Source organism: Lycium barbarum, chromosome 4, assembly GCF_019175385.1.
Source record: "Lycium barbarum isolate Lr01 chromosome 4, ASM1917538v2, whole genome shotgun sequence".
Classification (NCBI taxonomy): Eukaryota; Viridiplantae; Streptophyta; class Magnoliopsida; order Solanales; family Solanaceae; genus Lycium; species Lycium barbarum.
The window spans coordinates 131,148,337-131,168,032 of NC_083340.1; the positions used below are offsets into that span (position 1 = coordinate 131,148,337).

Here is a 19,696-nt window from a genome sequence, read left to right on the forward strand (position 1 = left end):
TATACGTTTCCACCCTCTTCTCCGTTGAATCTACTCGTTTTTCCAAGGTCTCGAGCATCTTCAGAACTTCGGTGGACAATCCTGCTCCAGATCCATTACTCTCGACTATACGTGTTTCATCCCTCCTTGGTTCGGTGACCCTTTTTGACCTTACCGGAGCTGCCTTGTTGTTTTTGCTCTGCAGCTGAGCTATTGAAATCCCCTGTTCGGCTATGGCGGTCCCTTGTTCCTGTAACATTTCAAATATTAAACGTAATTTAATATCATCCGGAGTATCCAGTGTTTTCCGGCCTTGAGCCCGGGATAAAGTAATTGAGTTATGAGTATTCAAGGGATCGGTGGCCGGAAAGGCGGCATTCTCCTGATTCACGGTATTCTGCCGATTGAGGCCTTCTCTCGAGTCAACAAAGTTGTGGTCGATTGGATCTGCAGGTAGGTTTCGTAACCCACTGTTGTTCTCGTTTTCAGCCACAATTTGTTAACATGACCGGAATGTCCGCTGCTTGCCATTTTTTTCCGTTTTTTGCGGAAATTAGCATATTATTCAATCAACGGGTAAAAGAAGGAAAAAGCAAAGATTAAAAAACCACTATTATCCTAGCCCCACGGTGGGCTCCAAACTGTTTACCCTGAATTCGGTAACAATTAAATTTGTAAGTGAGGTATAGGATATGTGAATGAACTTTAATCTATTTGGTTGGTATGAAATGTTTATGCATTTGTTTGTAGTTATGTATATACGTGTTTGTGTTGTGGGAATGTGTACTGTGATTGATGATTTATGCCAAAAATATATATTAAGTAATATATTGAAAGGATAAGCAAAGCTAAGGAAGAACACCACAAAATCCAGACCAATATCTTTGAGACAGAGCTTCTATATATTTGACTATTACAGTGTTGAGATCTGAAAAAAGCTAACTCCAAAAAGGGGAAAAATGTCCTCTATTTATAGGTATGCCTTATGGGCCATGAATACAATACAAAAGCCTTTATGAATAAAGAAGCCCTAAAAAAGATAATGTAGGACCGTACGGTCTGACCCTCATACGATCGTTAGTGCAAATGGCATAACGGTTTCCTGACGCATGGCAACCTCGCAACCGGCTAACCGGACCAACAGATACGTTGATTTTGGTTCGGCGTATCCGGACCAACGGACACGCTTTTCTTGTCTCGAGTCAATTACATCCGGTACGACACCCCGTTGTGAAGAAAAGATCGAACATGCTCGTGCTCATTTGGACTTACCCTTGGCTTCGGTCTCACCGGTCACACATTGACCCGATTTTTACCATATACAATATATATATATATATATATATATATATATGAATGATTTGACCGTAAAGTAATGAGTTCTTTCGAAATCGCCAGCCCACTACTGAATCCGTGCGTCACTATATTGAATTGGTAAAAAAATATATTAAGGTAAGAATTAGTCGATATGAAAACACATATCATACATTTATTAATTTAAGTAAACATTGGATGCTAGTAAATTATATCGAATTGGTGATATGTTATCTTGCAACGAGAGGTCGAGAAAGATGGGAATAAAGGGAAAAGAGAAATAGGAAAGAAAATTTGTCTTCTCCAATCACTACGATGAATCGCGAAACCGGATGTCAAGTTTTCTTTGACACCGTTTTCATTTTATGTTAACATAAATGTTTTCTATAACAACATTTTGCTATAATAGCCTAAAATCTTCAGATCAGGATAACTTTAGATCAGGATAATTAGTGATAATGACAATCCGGTATGGCTCGTGTGTTTTATTTGTTTGGGTTGATATATTAGGCTTTTATGTTAATAACTTAAGGCTTAATTATACAAAACACCCCTATAATATGTCTCACTTTTGATGTATTTTAAAAGTAAACACTTATACCCTCTACACTATGGAAATCATACACTTACACCTTGTTAGTTCAGGTATGAAAAAAAAAAAAAAGTGGTACTTGAAATGTGTTTTTGACTCTTAACTCTATAATATTTACCTCTGATTAAAAATTAGTTTTAGATCACTAATTTTACTAAGTTGTCCTTGCAAATGATAGGAGACAAAAAGTTCATATAATGTGCGTTAATATAATACATACTGAAAACTTTTGTTGCAGCAACATAAAAGAATCAAAATCTTTGGAACACTATGGTAGTAGAAACTCCTTCCAACAAAACCCAGATTTCTAAAACATGGAGTCAAGTGCAACTAGGAAATGGAAAAGTTTGTATTCATACAGAAATTCATGGCATGAATGATCACCCTCATTTGTAGGCTGTCATCCCCACACCGGCTTCTCCACCATATGGTCCAGGGCTACCCTTGGCCTTGGAGTAAGACACATAGTAGAACTTGGAGATTATGCTGGTGAAGAAAATGAAAGCCGCACCAGCTGCAAAAACTCCCTTTCTCACGGTCTCACAAGATAGAGGCTTATCATTAAACAAGAGTGACGATCTATATTTGGTGTGGTACGCGTTAGTAACAGAACCGGCCAACAAGCACACCTCAGCAATGAAAAATGTAACCCTGAAACAAAAGTCGATAGCTTAATTACCATGTTGCCTAAACTTCGAGTCTGACAAGTTTTTTGTAGTATAGTAATATATATGTGTGTTAGCTTATAGTTACCAGCATATGATAAATAAAAGAACAGCACAACCCCTTGAACTACCGGGGCTCAAAGCATTTCCACAACAGAAGCAACGGCTTGCCACCATTATAAGGATTTGACTGACCATGAGAAATAAGAAGGCACCAACGCCAAATCCAGTTGAAATGTCGGAGTCATAGACACAATAGCTATAAACCTGCTCATTATCTGTTTTTATTGTGGCCTATCAATGAAACAAAGACTTTTTAGATCAAAGTGAAACACATATATACTAGTAAAACTTGAATCTAATTCAAAGAGTCTGAAATACTTGTTGATCATAAAATTCATATATTGGAGAAAAGCCAACAAAAAAGCGCGCAAAACTGGTTCAGCAATCAAGAGATCTTCATACTTCAAAAACCTAAGCAAGCACAAGACATTAACAAAAATCCTTCTCTCATGTTCCACCTACATATTGTGACTATCCAATGCAGCAACTATGCTTATCAATTGGCGATGTGTGTAATAAAGTAGGGCACTTTAGCCGAGGGAAACATAATTAGAAGGCAAACCTGCACCTAAAATTGAAGTTTGAATAGCCATAGAAAATTGTACAACAACTACTACAACGTAGTCCCCGATTAGTTGAGCTATACGACAATTGTATATAACATATCTTTGAGAAACTAAAAGACCTATTGTTTCTGTTTTCCAGCTTTGAAACTCAGTGGATAATGAACCTGCCTTTGTACCAATCTCCACATTAATAACAGATTTTTTGCACCAGTTGGACATGGAAAATTGTAAATTTAAAGTATCTATATTCCGCAGAAAGGGCCCTCTTTCCAGGAACTGAAAATTTGTCGAGATCAATTAAGATACATAGAACCATGATCAATAGTGTCTCTTATGTTATTCTCCAGCAAAGTAGTGGATTCTTTCACTTTTGAAATTTTAGTAATTTGCTTCTTCCATAGAAACAGAAACAAAATATGCTCCCTCTATTAGTTCACAGGTAGTCAACTTTTTGTGTTTGGACATTTAATTGCTCAACTTTTTAAAGAAACTTTATATATTTGGGAGTTATATATATATATATATATATATATATATATATATATATATATATAGATATAAAGTCAAAACTATTAAAAGCATGTCTTTAGAAAATCATAATTAAAGAAATATGGTATGACTTTCAAATATCACAAATCAAATAAATGCTAAGAACATGTGTCCTGCCTACTCCTGAAAATCATCATATTGAAGGCTCACTTAAATTATAATTTTCTGGCAGTGGGAACCTACCCCTGGGTATCGGTAATCAAATAGATGTTTATGTAGCAAAAGACAGGAGCGGAGCTACAGCATCATGTACGATTTGGACAAACCTAGCTAATAAGCTTTTCCTTAGATCATGTATTAGAAAATTCATTAGTTATGTATAAATATTTAATTTTAAATCAAATAACTAAAATGTGTAATGGATTCAATGGCAAGTTCCGAACTCATAAATTAAATATCCTAACTCCACTTTTGCACTAGCGGAGCCACAGTACTAACTATAAGTTCGGCAAAATTTCCGTACTTTTGACTCAAACTCATTTATTTGTACAAATAATCTATTCATAACTTAGACAAAAAAAAAAAAAAATTGATTTAGAATCCTTAAACTAAAATTTTTGGTTTCGCTTATACCCCATTTTTTAACATCTAAGATAATATTATATTAATTACGTACTTTGGGCCAACAGATGGCTAAATTTAGAGAGAAAAGCCTTGGAGAAAATCTTTCTCAAAGCAATTGCTTTCTAACAAAATTAAATATTCAAGAATTGAACAGATCAAAACCAAAACGCAAGTAACATATGTAATCTATAATGGATCTAAAACATACAAAGAGTGAGCATGTGAAAATGAAAATAACAGAGGAAATAGGTACATACAGTGCTCCTTCTCTGCTCTGCAGCAACAGCCAAAGCAAAAGCAATTAAATCCAAAACGAAGACAGTGATCATTAACAACTTCGAAGCCATAGAGAATCAAATTGAAAGAATTTTATTCCCAGAAAAATAAAACACACGAAGATTTCTATGTTTCTCTCTGTTATATTATGTTGTTTCAGTTTCACTGTCTGTCTATATACATGTAATAAAAGCCTTTGAGTAATGAAGAAGAAGAGTAAGTAATAAAGATGAAAAGTATTATTCGAGAGAATTAAAAGTGAAGGAACACACCAACAAATGTAACGACGTCTCAACTTTCTGTAACTACCGTAAAATTCTTCTCATTTTCTTTCAACTTTTTTAGAAAAAAAAAAAGGTTTAGGGAGTTAATTAAATACGAATTGAGTATGACAAATGATTGAATTTTCTATTTTTCTGCTAGTACTATGTATGTATGGACAACAATGACAAACAAAATGTATATTTGAGTCATTTTTGGCAAGTTGGATACGCTATATCCATAGATAATATTATATAAAATAAAAATAATATTAAAAATTAATTAAAGTACTACTTGAAGTTATATTTTCTACTTATTATAATTTTCTAAAAGGCTTAACAATTTCTAAAAAGGTATAGGACAGTTCTATGTATTGACGTTCCAAAAAATATTTACATACCAAATCACTTGTAAATGCAATTACAAAATTCTCCAGTTAAAATTTTCATATTCTATTGAATATGCAAAAAAAAAAAAAAAAGGGTAAACCTTAATCACACATCATTAGGGATGTTAACCCCCTTATAGCCTCAAATTCTATTCGACATGGTAAAAGTACTCGTAAGAAAAGAATAAAAAGGAGGATGATAATTAAAATTAAAAAGGAAAATTGCATAACATTTTTCCTCAACTATTTTGGACCGGATTGAGTACTATTGAAGAACTTCTTCTTCTTACTAGTGTTCAATTCTCAAAGAAACATTTAATAATTAAAATATTAGAATTACAACAATTATTGAAGATACAATGTCATTCACACTATAAGGATTTTTATCAATATTCGATTATTTATTCAATTTGGTATTGTTGGAATATGTGAAGAATGGCAAAAATGATTGATAAGCTGCATAATATTCAAGTGGGAAAAAATAATTTATTTTCATTAAATAAGATTAATTTAATAAAATATACATTATATTTATTAATTTTTTAAATAATGTGAAATGAGCTAAAACGATACTTATTTTAGAAAAGAAGGAGTATAACCTTTTTATACTAGTAGGAACTAAGATAGTATTGTATAGTAATTAGTAAGCGTAATTTGTTAGTCTGAAAAATAGAATAAAAAACTTATTTGCTTGTTAAATAAAAATTATTGACACATTGCAAAGTTCTAACGTGACACCAGTTTGATCTAACGGTTGGTGTGTTAGTCGAAGTGTCATTATGAAGATAACGACAGGAGAAGAACAGAATAAGATGCATAGAATATAAAAAGAGGATGTTAGCTAGTTTCCGTTTCAAATGACATATATGATGTGGTGGTGTCCACCGTTTCATCTTTTCCAATATTCCATTTTGTGAACTGAAAATTGTTTATGCAACAAAAATATACCAGGTTTGATCCCGGTAAGGATAATGTCTGGTAGGAGTTTGAGTGAGAGTCGGTTTGTATATATTCGCTTATTGTTACGAATCGATTTAAAGAAGTTGTGTAATTAATTTCACATTAGGAGTCCTTAATCGAAAAATGGTTAGGAGAGAATTCAAGTGAAACTTGGTTAGAGTTGCAAAGGAACTAATAAACAATAAATTTTGAGTTGTAGTTGGAACATGTAGGATATCATCAAGATTGAATCATATATAACCACCGAACTATTACCAACATTGGAAATAGGAAATTTGGAAACATCACCCATCGTAACTTCCTCAGGGCCTTGGTATTCAGAATGAATACCCAAGTTAGCAAGATCAGATGTAAGATGATGTGTGGTGCCATGATAAATTAGTATTTTACCAACTTATTTCTTATTTAATCTTAGATTGTTGTTATGTTTTGATTGAGAAAATAGTGCATTTAATGTCGTTTACTTCCATTTTATAGGTTTATATGATTGAGAAGAGCTTTGGAAGAAACCAAGTGAAAAACAAGTCAAAAAGAGATCAAATTGAAGAAAACGAAAAAGTCGCTAAAACTGCAAAAACGGGACAGATTTGCAAAACTGAAACTGTGGGGTTTATTTTGTCATATTTTGACTTGGAAAAATGGGGTACTACAAAGGCAAGACTTGAAGACATCAGTTTTCATCTTTGGCCATTTTTACAAGAGTTGGAAGTTAGGGTTCATCAACCACACCATTGGAGGAGAAAATTGGAGCACTTCAATGAAAAATTTCTTAACCCTTTCTTCAATTTGTTGCTTTGTATTGTAGATCTAAGTGTGTAGAATTTTATTCCATCACAATCTTGTTTATGGAAATATTCATTTGCAAAATTGGATTAAATCTGTTGTTATGCTTATGTATTGAATGATTTTTATTTCTAATGAAGTGGGTCAATGTTTTTCTATTAACACTTCATGCTTTAATGTGTCTTAATGGTTGCAAACATTACTTGTGCCTAAGTACTTTTACTTTGCTTGAAAAAAAAAGTGAAAGTTAAGAAAAGAGTTAGATAGCAAGTATTTGGGTCATTAAATCTCATCTAATAGCGTGAGCTATAGATAGGAAAGTTAACTTGAGGTTAAATTGATTGTGCTTAATATCACACTCTAAGGCTTGAAAAAACTTAGAGTGAAATTCATTGATTTGGTTGAAAGACTTTCGATGAGGTTTTAGAAATCATTATCTATTAACATAAATCCGCTCTTAGTTGTGAAATCGTGAAATACATTGGATCGTTACTTGAGAGTAAATTCCCTTGTATTCATGCTTGTGGCCACTGATCATTTTACTTGCTTTCTAGTTAGTTTTATCTTAGTTAGTTATTAAATCAAAAACCCAACTATTGAAGAAAAAGTGTTTGGATTAGCGTAGAAAGTGATAATTCCTTATTTGTTTAAATCGCCTTTATATTGTTCCCTGTGAATTTGACCCCGCCTCATAGTTGGGTAAATTATATTGCGACGGCCGTGTACACTTTCTCTTTAAGGAGTGGATTTGGACGTTATCATGCCACTGTCCATTAGCCAATTTTATAGAGATGGAGTTTTTGCTAAATTGGAAACAGGTGGTCCAGAAACTTTGTTGCCATCGTTAATCCTAGGAGATGGACACACACGTGCAATATGACCTTTACCTTCACAATTATGGCAAATGATTCTAGACATATTTAAAGCTTGAGATGGAGCAGAATTGGCATGAGCAGAGTTCTGAAACCCACGATTTTGAGACAATTGGATAAATCTTTGATTGGAGGAGCACCCACAAGACCTCCTCGACCTCTACCACGTCCATGGGTGGTAGAATAAGAACTTTGAGTATACCGTGTTGTAAGTGCAACGACAATAAGGGTTTCATCCATTTTAATTGTCGTGCTTATTTCAACAACAATCCATAAAATACATCAAGAGTAATTTCCTCTTGACGTGATTCAAGTGACCTGGTAAAAGGATAATAGGAAGGTCCAAGTCCCACAAGAACAAATTCTATCAGATCTTCATTGTTAACCGGATGCTGCAATGCAGCCAAAGTTATGAAAAGCACTTCTCAACTTTTGTTGTACATTACGTGAATACATCATAAATATATACATGAGTTTCTTGGAGAATAAGACTTCAAAGTTGTCACTTGCCGAGGACTCCTAATGTGATAACAATTGTCATACCCCATTTTAACCGGGTTGATTTAGAAGTACGACATATTGGAGATTCCTGTTTTGTTGTTTTTAAGGAGTCGCCACCTAATTATTTTATGGTGAATTAGGACACCTAAAGTTTATTAAAGTTATGTTCTAAAGTTAACCCTGTTTAAGGTCTGCGAAACTTAAGATTCTAGGTAAGGGTTCAATTAGTCTAAAGGGAAGGTATTAGGCACCCTTTAAGACCCATTAACAATGGTTAACCGACCGGACTCAAATTTAATTAGGCTAAGTGTAAGTTGTAAAAAAAAATTGTATTAACCTATAAGGTAATCTATTTAAACTAAGACGAGTGAAAATTAATGTTTTTAAAAGTGAAAGGCAAGGACTAAAATGTATTGTGAGGTTTTAACTCCTTGTGGATAAACTTCTTTCTTCGTTGGGTATGCTAATCCTTCTAATCCCTCACAGATAAATACCCACGTTGATTTCTTCTTCAAAACGACTAATTGAGCTTGAACCTTTGTTTAATTTCTAGTTTCTTTTGTTCCTTAACGTTACAGTACCTATTTTTTTTTTTAAAAAAAAAAAACTTCTGCATCCTTTTATTCCTATCCCATCAAAGCTTGGGCTCCTTGATATTTGTCCACTTTTCATAAGTGTTTGTAGCTATTGTTGTTATTGCTATTTTATCAACTTTGCATCTCTCACATGGACTGTTTTACTAAGGAATGGTAACGAATAACATGGCAACCCCTATGTTCTTTATATCGTTAGTCTCTTCTAACGGAAAACATATAATTCAAGATAAAAGTCATTCCAACATAATTAAAGTGAAAACAAGTAAAATGAATGTGATGACCCATAGCCATATCCGGCTTAGATAGAAGGACCGCATGTCTCGTATAATTCGTTGTTCAAACAATGCGAAGTCAAGGAATAGCAGGGGCGTATAGGCTCCTTATAATGGCGGTATCGTTGAGTCCCAAAGTGACTCTTCGGCTCCGGTGTTCATGCAAACAAAGAAAAGAAAAGATTAGAATAAGAAGCCGATTTGGATATGAAAAATAAATGGACGAGATGAAGTCATTAAAGAGAGACCCTCGAAATATCTAATAAGATTTAATGAGAAAACAGGAAAGTAAAAGATTATACTAAGTACACTATAATGTCTATGCATAGACCGAGCCAAATGGAAATCGCTTGTAGTGCGAGAACTCTTTTCCCAGCTCAAACAGAGTACATCAACGTTTTACAGTAGCATATGGAAATCAACAAAGTGTCTAAATTTCATTCAAAAACAATGCAAATTTTGGACTAGGCATGGTAGCATGGAAAAAACACAAGCGGTGTAATCTTAAGACTAAGCATGATGGACTAATTAATCGTTTAAAAAGATAGAATACCCATCATCTCAAGTCTGCACAATAATATTGCGCAAGTATCATATTTCAAGACGTTGAACTACCAAACCAACCATCCAGGGGAAATCTAAATCAGTAACTAGAAATATGCACTGTCATAATCGTGACCAAAACCAAATTAAACACAGGGATGGCAGTTCATACCAGACTATATGGCAACTATCAGACAGGCAACACAAATGTAGCAAAACCAAGTTGAACGAATGGAACACTAAAACGCACAAAAATATAAACTGCTATAAGACAGAAGAGAACGGAGGACTGCTAAACCAAAGCTAACTCATACTTTACACAAAATATACGAACGAGCTTTTAAGTCTACATGACTAGTCCTCCAAGCACACATAAGGCTAAATGACTACAGAATCAAATGAGACAAGATAAATTACAAACCAAACCCATACATGATATAGGCAGATTGTCAATTCATTTAACTAATGGCAGTGTTCAACAACCCTTAAGCATTGAAACTGGCCAAGCTTGGCACATTAGTGATCTATATATCAACCACCAAACAAAAGATCATGCTAACTACCATTAACCAACAAATGAGCAGAGAAAAAAATGAGTGAAAACACATAACTGAACTAAATGTGAGCTACGCTGACACCTCTATTACCTAGCAACATGACAACATAAGTAAGCTTGCCTATATAAACAGGTGGCCAAATTAGCTAATTTTAGACCAACATAACAATCAAACATGTATGAACTGTCATAGACTAAACACGAACAAATTATTAATTAAATTTGAATATCATGGTTACATGAAAAATAACTCTGAAATGAACTTAAACATGATATTTTTTTTGCCATAAGCAACTGACTAAACAAACGAAGAACCAAACAAATTTAAACTTGATGAAACAAGATTCCAATCCAAGGCTTCGAACAAGTTAAATATGCATCACTATTACATATTTTCAGGAACTAAAATGCAATGATCTCAGATATTACCTTTTGTTGGTGCAGTGAACTGGTCGTCGACGGCGTCAAATCTACTCTCTCGTTACGAATAAACCCGAACACGACGAAATCGAAACCAATTAAAGTAATCAAGGCTTCAGATTGGAAAGTAAAAAAAATAGAACGATATGTGGCTATCTTTTAGAACGAGGCTATCTTATCGATGAAGATTTCAATCCCCAAATCTTGTATTTTAACAGCAAGTTCTTCCAATTTTAAAAGAAAATCATAACTTGAGTAGAAATGAAGCTTAAGATCTGTGGATAGGAAATTTGTATATCCCCGAAAAAAAAAACTCTAAGAAAACCCCTTTCAAGAATCTTGATAAATCCTCCAAAATACCGAAAATCCTCTTCAATCCTCCTCCCTTTAACAGAACAATTCGCCCCCCAATTTATAGGACTTTGTTTGGTTTAAAAAAAAAAGATGAGCGTATGATAGAGAGAGTGGGGAACAGAGCGAAGTGGGGGACAGTGGTGAGTGGGAGAGGAGCGGCGGAAAGAGGAAAGGAAAAGGGGGGAGCTGAAGAGCAAGAGAGAGGAGGCGGGGAAAGGGAAAGAAACAGAAGAGAAAAGAAGGAAGCGGAAAATAGGGATTAGGGTTAAAAGGGGAGGGGAAAATGGATGGGCTGGACCGGGTCGGATAATGGGTTGGTCAATAATTCGTTTGGGCCGGTCTATTAATTTAAATATGGGCTGATATAAATGTGGGTTGTTTATTTGGGTAGGGGATAATATTGTATTTGTATTAATGGGCCATTAATTTGGCTGAAAATTGTTGATCCTTCCTCCGCTATTTAATTATTTTTGGGATTCTAATTTAATAACTGGTATAATATATATATTATGTAAATATGATAAATAATTCATATGTAAAAAATAAATATTTCGCAAAGTGTTGTCTTGTAATTTATTTAACGAGTCCAAACCCGAAAATGAGTTGTGATAAAGTAGTGCTTATAATGTTAAAAGATAAAAGTAGCGAAAATAATAGTGGTGAAAATAAAGTATTTAGCTCGTCAGTAAATTTAGAAACCCCGGGTAAATTAAATAGGAGAGGGACAAAATTGGGTGTCAACAGATGCCCCTCTTCGACTGGAGATGATGTAAGAATCTTCGGGCGAAGAAGTTGACGTAGTAGCCAATTTTGTTTGGACCGACGAATATGAGTTTGTAAGAAAGTACGGTTTAGGGAAATGGATGTAAAAAATTATGAGGACCTAAGGAATCATGGAAAATTATGGTTGAATCTTAGTTTCGAGTTGCCTTCATATCTCGGGCTGCACGAGAATCAGGTCATGTGTAGTTCGAAAGTTTTTGTGGATTCATAATCTTGCGGGGGTTGTAGACAGGTGACGAGAACGTTCAAGAATGGAACACATGCTTATAGCCTCCTAATTATAAATGTGGCGCGCAAACACCTTTAAGTAGGACTCTACTAGGCACGATATAAATTCTTCGAAGATGCCCCAGTGTTGAGTTATGGAGACACTGGGGGAATAGAAAGGAATATGAGATTGTGAAAAGAGTAGATTTAGTAGAGTTTTAGCGGAGGATGTGAAAGAGAATTTTAACCCACGTATCACGTGTTTGTGGACATAGGCGGAATTGAGTTCGAGAGTAGATTCGTGACCTTTGCTTGTGAGTTTGGTATTCCTCTTTAGCAAATTTGCCCCAGTTCACTGCGTAAGATAAAGTTCCACGTTGTGTTGTGTCCCTGCAGGTTGTATTTTCTGCCAAAACTGAAATTCATGTCAAAATTAGTAATAAAGTTAAAAAATGTAAAACTATAAAGAGTGTAAATGATAGTAAATATGATTGGGGATATGAAAAATGAAGCCGTGTGGCCAATGTTCTCTCTGGTTGTCTTCAGAGACTTGAATGAATGCGTGATGTGTATGCTGAGGATGTGATAATATCTCTAGTTGCATTTGCAGATGATAGTGATAAGGTCTCCCCGGCTGTCTTCCGGGACTCGATGATAACTGATATCTGCGAATTTTAAGGTAAATTCATTAAAGTGGTAAAGTAGATGATGAAATAAAGGAATGAAGTAAGGAGTAAAATAAGTGTATAGCCGTTTGGCTTCATGCAGGTGAGGCCGTGTAGCCATGCGATGTCTCCGGTTGTCTTCGGGGACTTGATGAGATGTCTCCGGTTGTCTTCGGGGACTTGATGCTATGTCTCCGGTTGTTTTCGGGGACTTGATGCTATGTCTCCGGTTGTCTTCGGGGACTTGATGATATGTCTCCGGTTGTCTTCGGAGGCTTAATGATATGTCTCCGGTTGTTTTCGGGGACTTGATGCTACGTCTCCGGTTGTTTTCGGGGACTTGATGCTATGTCTCCGGTTGTCTTCGGGGACTTGATGCTACGTCTTCGGTTGTTTTCGGGGACTTGATGCTATGTCTCCGGTTGTTTTCGGGGACTTGATGATAATTCCTGTAAAGTTCAGGATAAAGTTGTCAAAATGGGTAAAATAAATGATAAAGTAGAGGGTAATGTCATAGTGTAGCCGTCTGGCTTATGCATGTGAGACTGTATAGCCGAATGATGCCCCAGGTTGTCTTCAGAGACTCGACGCCAATCCTGTAAAATTCAAGATAAATATGTGAATTCTTATTTTAGGGTAGAATGACCCAATATGTCCTATTTTAGGGTGGACGAACCCAAGTATCCTATTTTAGGGTGGAAGAACCCGATATCCTATTTTAGGGTGGAAGAACCCAATATGTCCTATTTTAGGGTGGACGAACCCAATGTATCCTATTTTAGGGTGGAAGAACCCGATATGTCCTATTTTAGGGTGGACGAACCCAAGTATCCTATTTTAGGGTGGAAGAACCCGATATGTCCTATTTTAGGGTGGACGAACCCAAGTATGTCTCCGGTTGTTTTCGAGGACATGATGCATATGCCGTGTGAGGCATTTAAAGAAATTATATCCTATTAAAGGCGGACGAGCCTAAAGTGTCCTATTTTAGGGTGGACGAACCCAAGCATGTCTCCGGTTGTTTTCGAGGACATGATGCATTTGCCGTGTGAGGCATTTAAAGAAATGATATCCTATTAAAGGCGGACGAGCCTAAAGTGTCCTATTAAAGGCGGACGAGCCTAAAGTGTCCTATTAAAGGCGGACAATCCTAGAGTGTCCTATTAAAGGCGGACGAGCCTAAATGCTGTGCGTTTGTGAACAATGATGTTGTCCCTTTGTCGGGCATTTAAAATCAGTAGTGCATATGCAATGCGATGCTTTTGAAAAAATGATGTCCTATTAAAGCCGGACGAGCCTAAAATGTATAGTTATCCTCGGGGTGTGATATTGATGCCTCCAGCGGTCTTGGGAGATGCCTTCAGCTGTCTTTGGAAACTTAACAATGATTCCTGCAAAGTTCTGAGTAAAATGGTTAAAGCTGGTAAAGTATATGATAAAATAATTGATAAAGTATGGAGTAAAGTGGTGGAATAGCCGTCTGGCTCATGATGTTGATGGTATCGTGACAGGCCAAATTTAGGACACGTAATCCTGATTTAATTCGCCTTCAATCTCGTCAACCTACAAAAACAGGTGTATAAAGTTATAAAATTATTTTGATAAAAAATAAATTAAAAGATAAGGTTGGAAGTAAAGCCGTATGGCTTTTGAGGCGAGGCCACAATGGCCCTGATTGATAGACTTGACTGTTGATCTCGCGATTTTAAGTCCCTGCACTCAAAGAAAAATTCTTAGTTTGGGAGGGGGAAGTTGATTCGTGTTGACTCGAAGCTTGACGTTGTTGGCTGCTCCATTCGTCTTATTTGTTTGGATCTTGTGACCTCCGTTCAAACCTCGGTAGATGAACAGTAGTGAAAATGATTGAAAGAAAGTGTTTCATTTAAAAAGTGTATATGTAAGTGTATATATAAGGAAAGATATATCTGTAAGTATATGTACATAAGGAAATATATATGTGTAAATATATGTATGTAAGTTGTAAAATATTTCTGCCAACTTCAGATTGTGACACTTCTAAAGTAATTGGTCTATAATACTTCCTATCTGGTAGCCTCAATCTTGTCGATGTCCAACCGTTCTTTTGCCTATATATTTTCAAAATATGCCCCAGTTTTGGGTTCAGAAGGGTATGTTAAATTTATGTTGTGGTGTGACCGAACCTTATATAGGTTGCCTACGTATCCTTCCAGGGAATCAGGTCAGAACGTAGTTCGTAAATACATAAAATGGTCTAAAGTTTTCTAATAAAAGGGACCGAACCCGATGTGAATTGCCTACGTATCCCGCCATGGGAGTGTAAATGGTAAAAGGTTTGTTGGTTTTCTACCTAAATATGACTAACCCGTATGTTGAAAGTCTACGAATCCCGCCAAAGGAATCAAGTCATGTGTAATTCTCCTTACATAAGGATTTCTGATTTTATGTTATAATGCAACCGAACCCTATATGGGCTGCCTACGTATCCCGCCACGGAAATCAGGTCAGCGTAGTTCGTAATGCATAAGATATTTTAGATTTTTGTTGTAAAGCAACCGAACCCTATGTAGGCTGCCTACGTATCCCCCATGGGAATCAGGTCAGCGTAGTTCGTACTGCATAAGATATTTTTTTTTTTTTGAATTTTTGTTGTAAAGCAACCGAACCCTATGTAGGCTGCCTACGTATCCCCCGTGGGAATCAGGTCAGCGTAGTTCGTACTGCATAAGTTTTTTTTTTTTTTTGGATTTTTGTTGTAAAGCAACCGAACCCTATGTAGGCTGCCTACGTATCCCCCATGGGAATCAGGTCAGCGTAGTTCGTACATGGTTGTTAAAGGAAAGGTTGCAAACTAGGTTGTCTTACCTAATGTCGTCCTTTGAGCTAGCTTTCAGGCTTATGTTATCACCTATCGGCTATTTCATTTCTTTTGAGTGGAATCTCGTCTTGTCCTCGAGTTTCTTTGTTACTCTCTCGGGATGTATGTTGTCTTATTCGCACATTTCATGTCATAATCGTAGAGTTGGCAGATTTGATAATTATAGTAGAAAATAACAATAATAGATGATTAAGGAAAATTAGAAATGCATTCATAGTTTTCACGATTAAGCCTCCAAAAGATGAAGCAAAGCAAACAAAAGTTTTGAGCATGATTCAAGCCTTTAAAAATAAAAGTTCACCACATGTTCAGTCTACCAAGACTCCTGGCGAGTCAGGGACGGAGTACAAGTCCAGTTCTTCAAAGTTTCTCCTGGTTCGGCACCCCGGATGATTGGTGTCTCGGTGTCAACACGAATCAACTTTTGTTGGGAATAAAAATAAAAAGAAACACAATAGTGTAAATGGTGTCAGTCTCACAACATATCTAGGTAAAGTCATGATCACATAGAGTCAAGTCATGTAGCAAATAATTCATCAAATAAAGTCAAACAAGTTGTCAAACAAATGTAAACGATTATATCAAACAATAATAACGCGTCCTAATATGCATGTGACCTCGTTGTGCCAGAGGTAGGCCTAACGTTTGTTTGAAGGGTAAAGTGTGTCATAATACGTCATCCCATTGCTTTGATTAATTAAACAAATTCTATTTCCGCAAAATAAAGTACAAAAGCAGTGTAATATTTTTTACATGTCAAATGAATACAACATGGAGTGTTTCTTATGTCTAAGTAAAGTAAATACAATTTTCTATGTCTAACTCCTAGCCCCATTTGTGATGTCCTTGATCTTCGTCGTTTGTTGTACTCCAATGCAAATCCATATCTGTCATAGAAACGTTAGTCATTCCCTCCTTCCTAAAGTTAAATTAATTAGAGCAAATAGTCAATATTTAGGCACAGTTATCCTTCAAACATGCACATAAAGTATGATTAGTGTCACTCGGGGTCATGAACCCACTTGGACGTTTGGGTAAAGTCATCTAATGAATTTAATACACCAAGGGTATTAAACCTCCTAGGTCATGAAATGTATGCGCTTAATAAAGGGTGTTGGTTTAGCTCTATCTTAGGCTGACTAAGAGTTGGTTTCCTATGACCAAAGGTTCCCCCAAGCGAACAACTTGGGAGTCGAAAGTCCGTGGCCGTCGACTGCACCGCCGATCGACTAAATTCACAAGATCAATCCAACTAAAGGGGTAATTTAGTAGTGCACGGGCGCGAACCGCGAAGCCGTTTTAAGTGTGTGAATTGTGTGAATTTTCCAGGAGTGGACAAATATGAACGGAATGACAGTTTATATCGAACAAAGAGTTTATATCAAACAAACAATTAATAGCATGTAAAAAATAGTTAATAAATAAATAAAGTGATTTCAAATAAGCACACAAAGCCTATTTAAACTAAGTCTGTTATGGTTAGAACCTTTCTACATCCCCAGCAGAGTCGCCAAGCTGTCATACCCCATTTTAACCGGGTTGATTTAGAAGTACGACATATTGGAGATTCCTGTTTTGTTGTTTTTAAGGAGTCGCCACCTAATTATTTTATGGTGAATTAGGACACCTAAAGTTTATTAAAGTTATGTTCTAAAGTTAACCCTGTTTAAGGTCTGCGAAACTTAAGATTCTAGGTAAGGGATCAATTAGTCTAAAGGGAAGGTATTAGGCACCCTTTAAGACCCATTAACAATGGTTAACCGACCGGACTCAAATTTAATTAGGCTAAGTGTAAGTTGTAAAAAAAAATTGTATTAACCTATAAGGTAATCGATTTAAACTAAGACGAATGAAAATTAATGTTTTTAAAAGTGAAAGGCAAGGACTAAAATGTATTGTGAGGTTTTAACTCCTTGTGGATAAACTTCTTTCTTCGTTGGGTATGCTAATCCTTCTAATCCCTCACAGATAAATACCCACGTTGATTTCTTCTTCAAAAAGACTAATTGAGCTTGAACCTTTGTTTAATTTCTAGTTTCTTTTGTTCCTTAACGTTACAGTACCTATTTTTTAAAAAAAAAAAAAAACTTCTGCATCCTTTTATTCCTATCCCATCAAAGCTTGGGCTCCTTGATATTTGTCCACTTTTCATAAGTGTTTGTAGCTATTGTTGTTATTGCTATTTTATCAACTCTGCATCTCTCACACGGACTGTTTTACTAAGGAATGGTAACGAATAACATGGCAACCCCTATGTTTTTTATATCGTTAGTCTCTTCTAACGGAAAACATATAATTCAAGATAAAAGTCATTCCAACATAATTAAAGTGAAAACAAGTAAAATGAATGTACCCATAGCCATATCCGGCTTAGATAGAAGGACCGCATGTCTCGTATAATTCGCTGTTCAAACAATGCGAAGTCAAGGAATAGCAGGGGCGTATAGGCTCCTTATAATGGCGGTATCGTTGAGTCCCAAAGTGACTCTTCGGCTCCGGTGTTCATGCAAACAAAGAAAAGAAAAGATTAGAATAAGAAGCCGATTTGGATATGAAAAATAAATGGACGAGATGAAGTCATTAAAGAGAGACCCTCGAAATATCTAATAAGATTTAATGAGAAAACAGGAAAGTAAAAGATTATACTAAGTACACTATAATGTCTATGCATAGACCGAGCCAAATGGAAATCGCTTGTAGTGCGAAAACTCTTTTCCCAGCTCAAACAGAGTACATCAACGTTTTACATTAGCATATGGAAATCAACAAAGTGTCTAAATTTCATTCAAAAACAATGCAAATTTTGGACTAGGCATGGTAGCATGGAAAAAACACAAGCGGTGTAATCTTAAGACTAAGCATGATGGACTAATTAATCGTTTAAAAAGATAGAATACCCATCATCTCAAGTCTGCACAATAATATTGCGCAAGTATCATATTTCAAGACGTTGAACTACCAAACCAACCATCCAGGGGAAATCTGAATCAGTAACTAGAAATATGCACTGTCATAATCGTGACCAAAACCAAATTAAACACGGGGATGACAGTTCATACCAGACTATATGGCAACTATCAGACAGGCAACACAAATGTAGCAAAACCAAGTTGAACGAATGGAACACTAAAACGCACAAAAATATAAACTGCTATAAGACAGAAGAGAACGGAGGACTGCTAAACCAAAGCTAACTCATACTTTACACAAAATATACGAACGAGCTTTTAAGTCTACATGACTAGTCCTCCAAGCACACATAAGGCTAAATGACTACAGAATCAAATGAGACAAGATAAATTACAAACCAAACCCATACATGATATAGGCAGATTGTCAATTCATTTAACTAATGGCAGTGTTCAACAACCCTTAAGCATTGAAACTGGCCAAGCTTGGCACATTAGTGATCTATATATCAACCACCAAACAAAAGATCATGCTAACTACCATTAACCAACAAATGAGCAGAGAAAAAAATGAGTGAAAACACATAACTGAACTAAATGTGAGCTACGCTGACACCTCTATTACCTAGCAACATGACAACATAAGTAAGCTTGCCTATATAAACAGGTGGCCAAATTAGCTAATTTTAGACCAACATAACAATCAAACATGTATGAACTGTCATAGACTAAACACGAACAAATTATTAATTAAATTTGAATATCATGGTTACATGAAAAATAACTCTGAAATGAACTTAAACATGATATTGTTTTTTCCATAAGCAACTGACTAAACAAACGAAGAACCAAACAAATTTAAACTTGATGAAACAAGATTCCATTCCCAGGCTTCGAACAAGTTAAATATGCATCACTATTACATATTTTCAGGAACTAAAATGCAATGATCTCAGATATTACCTTTTGTTGGTGCAGTGAACTGGTCGTCGACGGCGTCAAATCTACTCTCTCGTTAGGAATAAACCCGAACACGACGAAATCGAAACCAATTAAAGTAATCAAGGCTTCAGATTGGAAAGTAAAAAAAATAGAACGATATGTGGCTATCTTTCAGAACGAGGCTATCTTATCGATGAAGATTTCAATCCCCAAATCTTGTATTTTAACAGCAAGTTCTTCCAATTTTAAAAGAAAATCA

General features: G+C 35.6%; 1 protein-coding gene across 1 annotated transcript; it reads right to left on the reverse strand.

Annotated features, from left to right (window-relative positions):
* Nucleotides 1-2,060: 2,060 nt before the first annotated feature.
* On the reverse strand, nt 2,061-4,751 carry LOC132636494 (uncharacterized). The gene is made up of 3 exons (XM_060353390.1): nt 4,550-4,751; nt 2,639-2,844; nt 2,061-2,536 (listed from the first exon to the last, which is right to left on the reverse strand). The coding sequence occupies exons 1-3, from the start codon at nt 4,637-4,639 to the stop codon at nt 2,272-2,274; spliced, it is 561 nt and encodes a 186-aa protein (XP_060209373.1). The 5' UTR covers nt 4,640-4,751; the 3' UTR covers nt 2,061-2,271.
* Nucleotides 4,752-19,696: the final 14,945 nt, after the last annotated feature.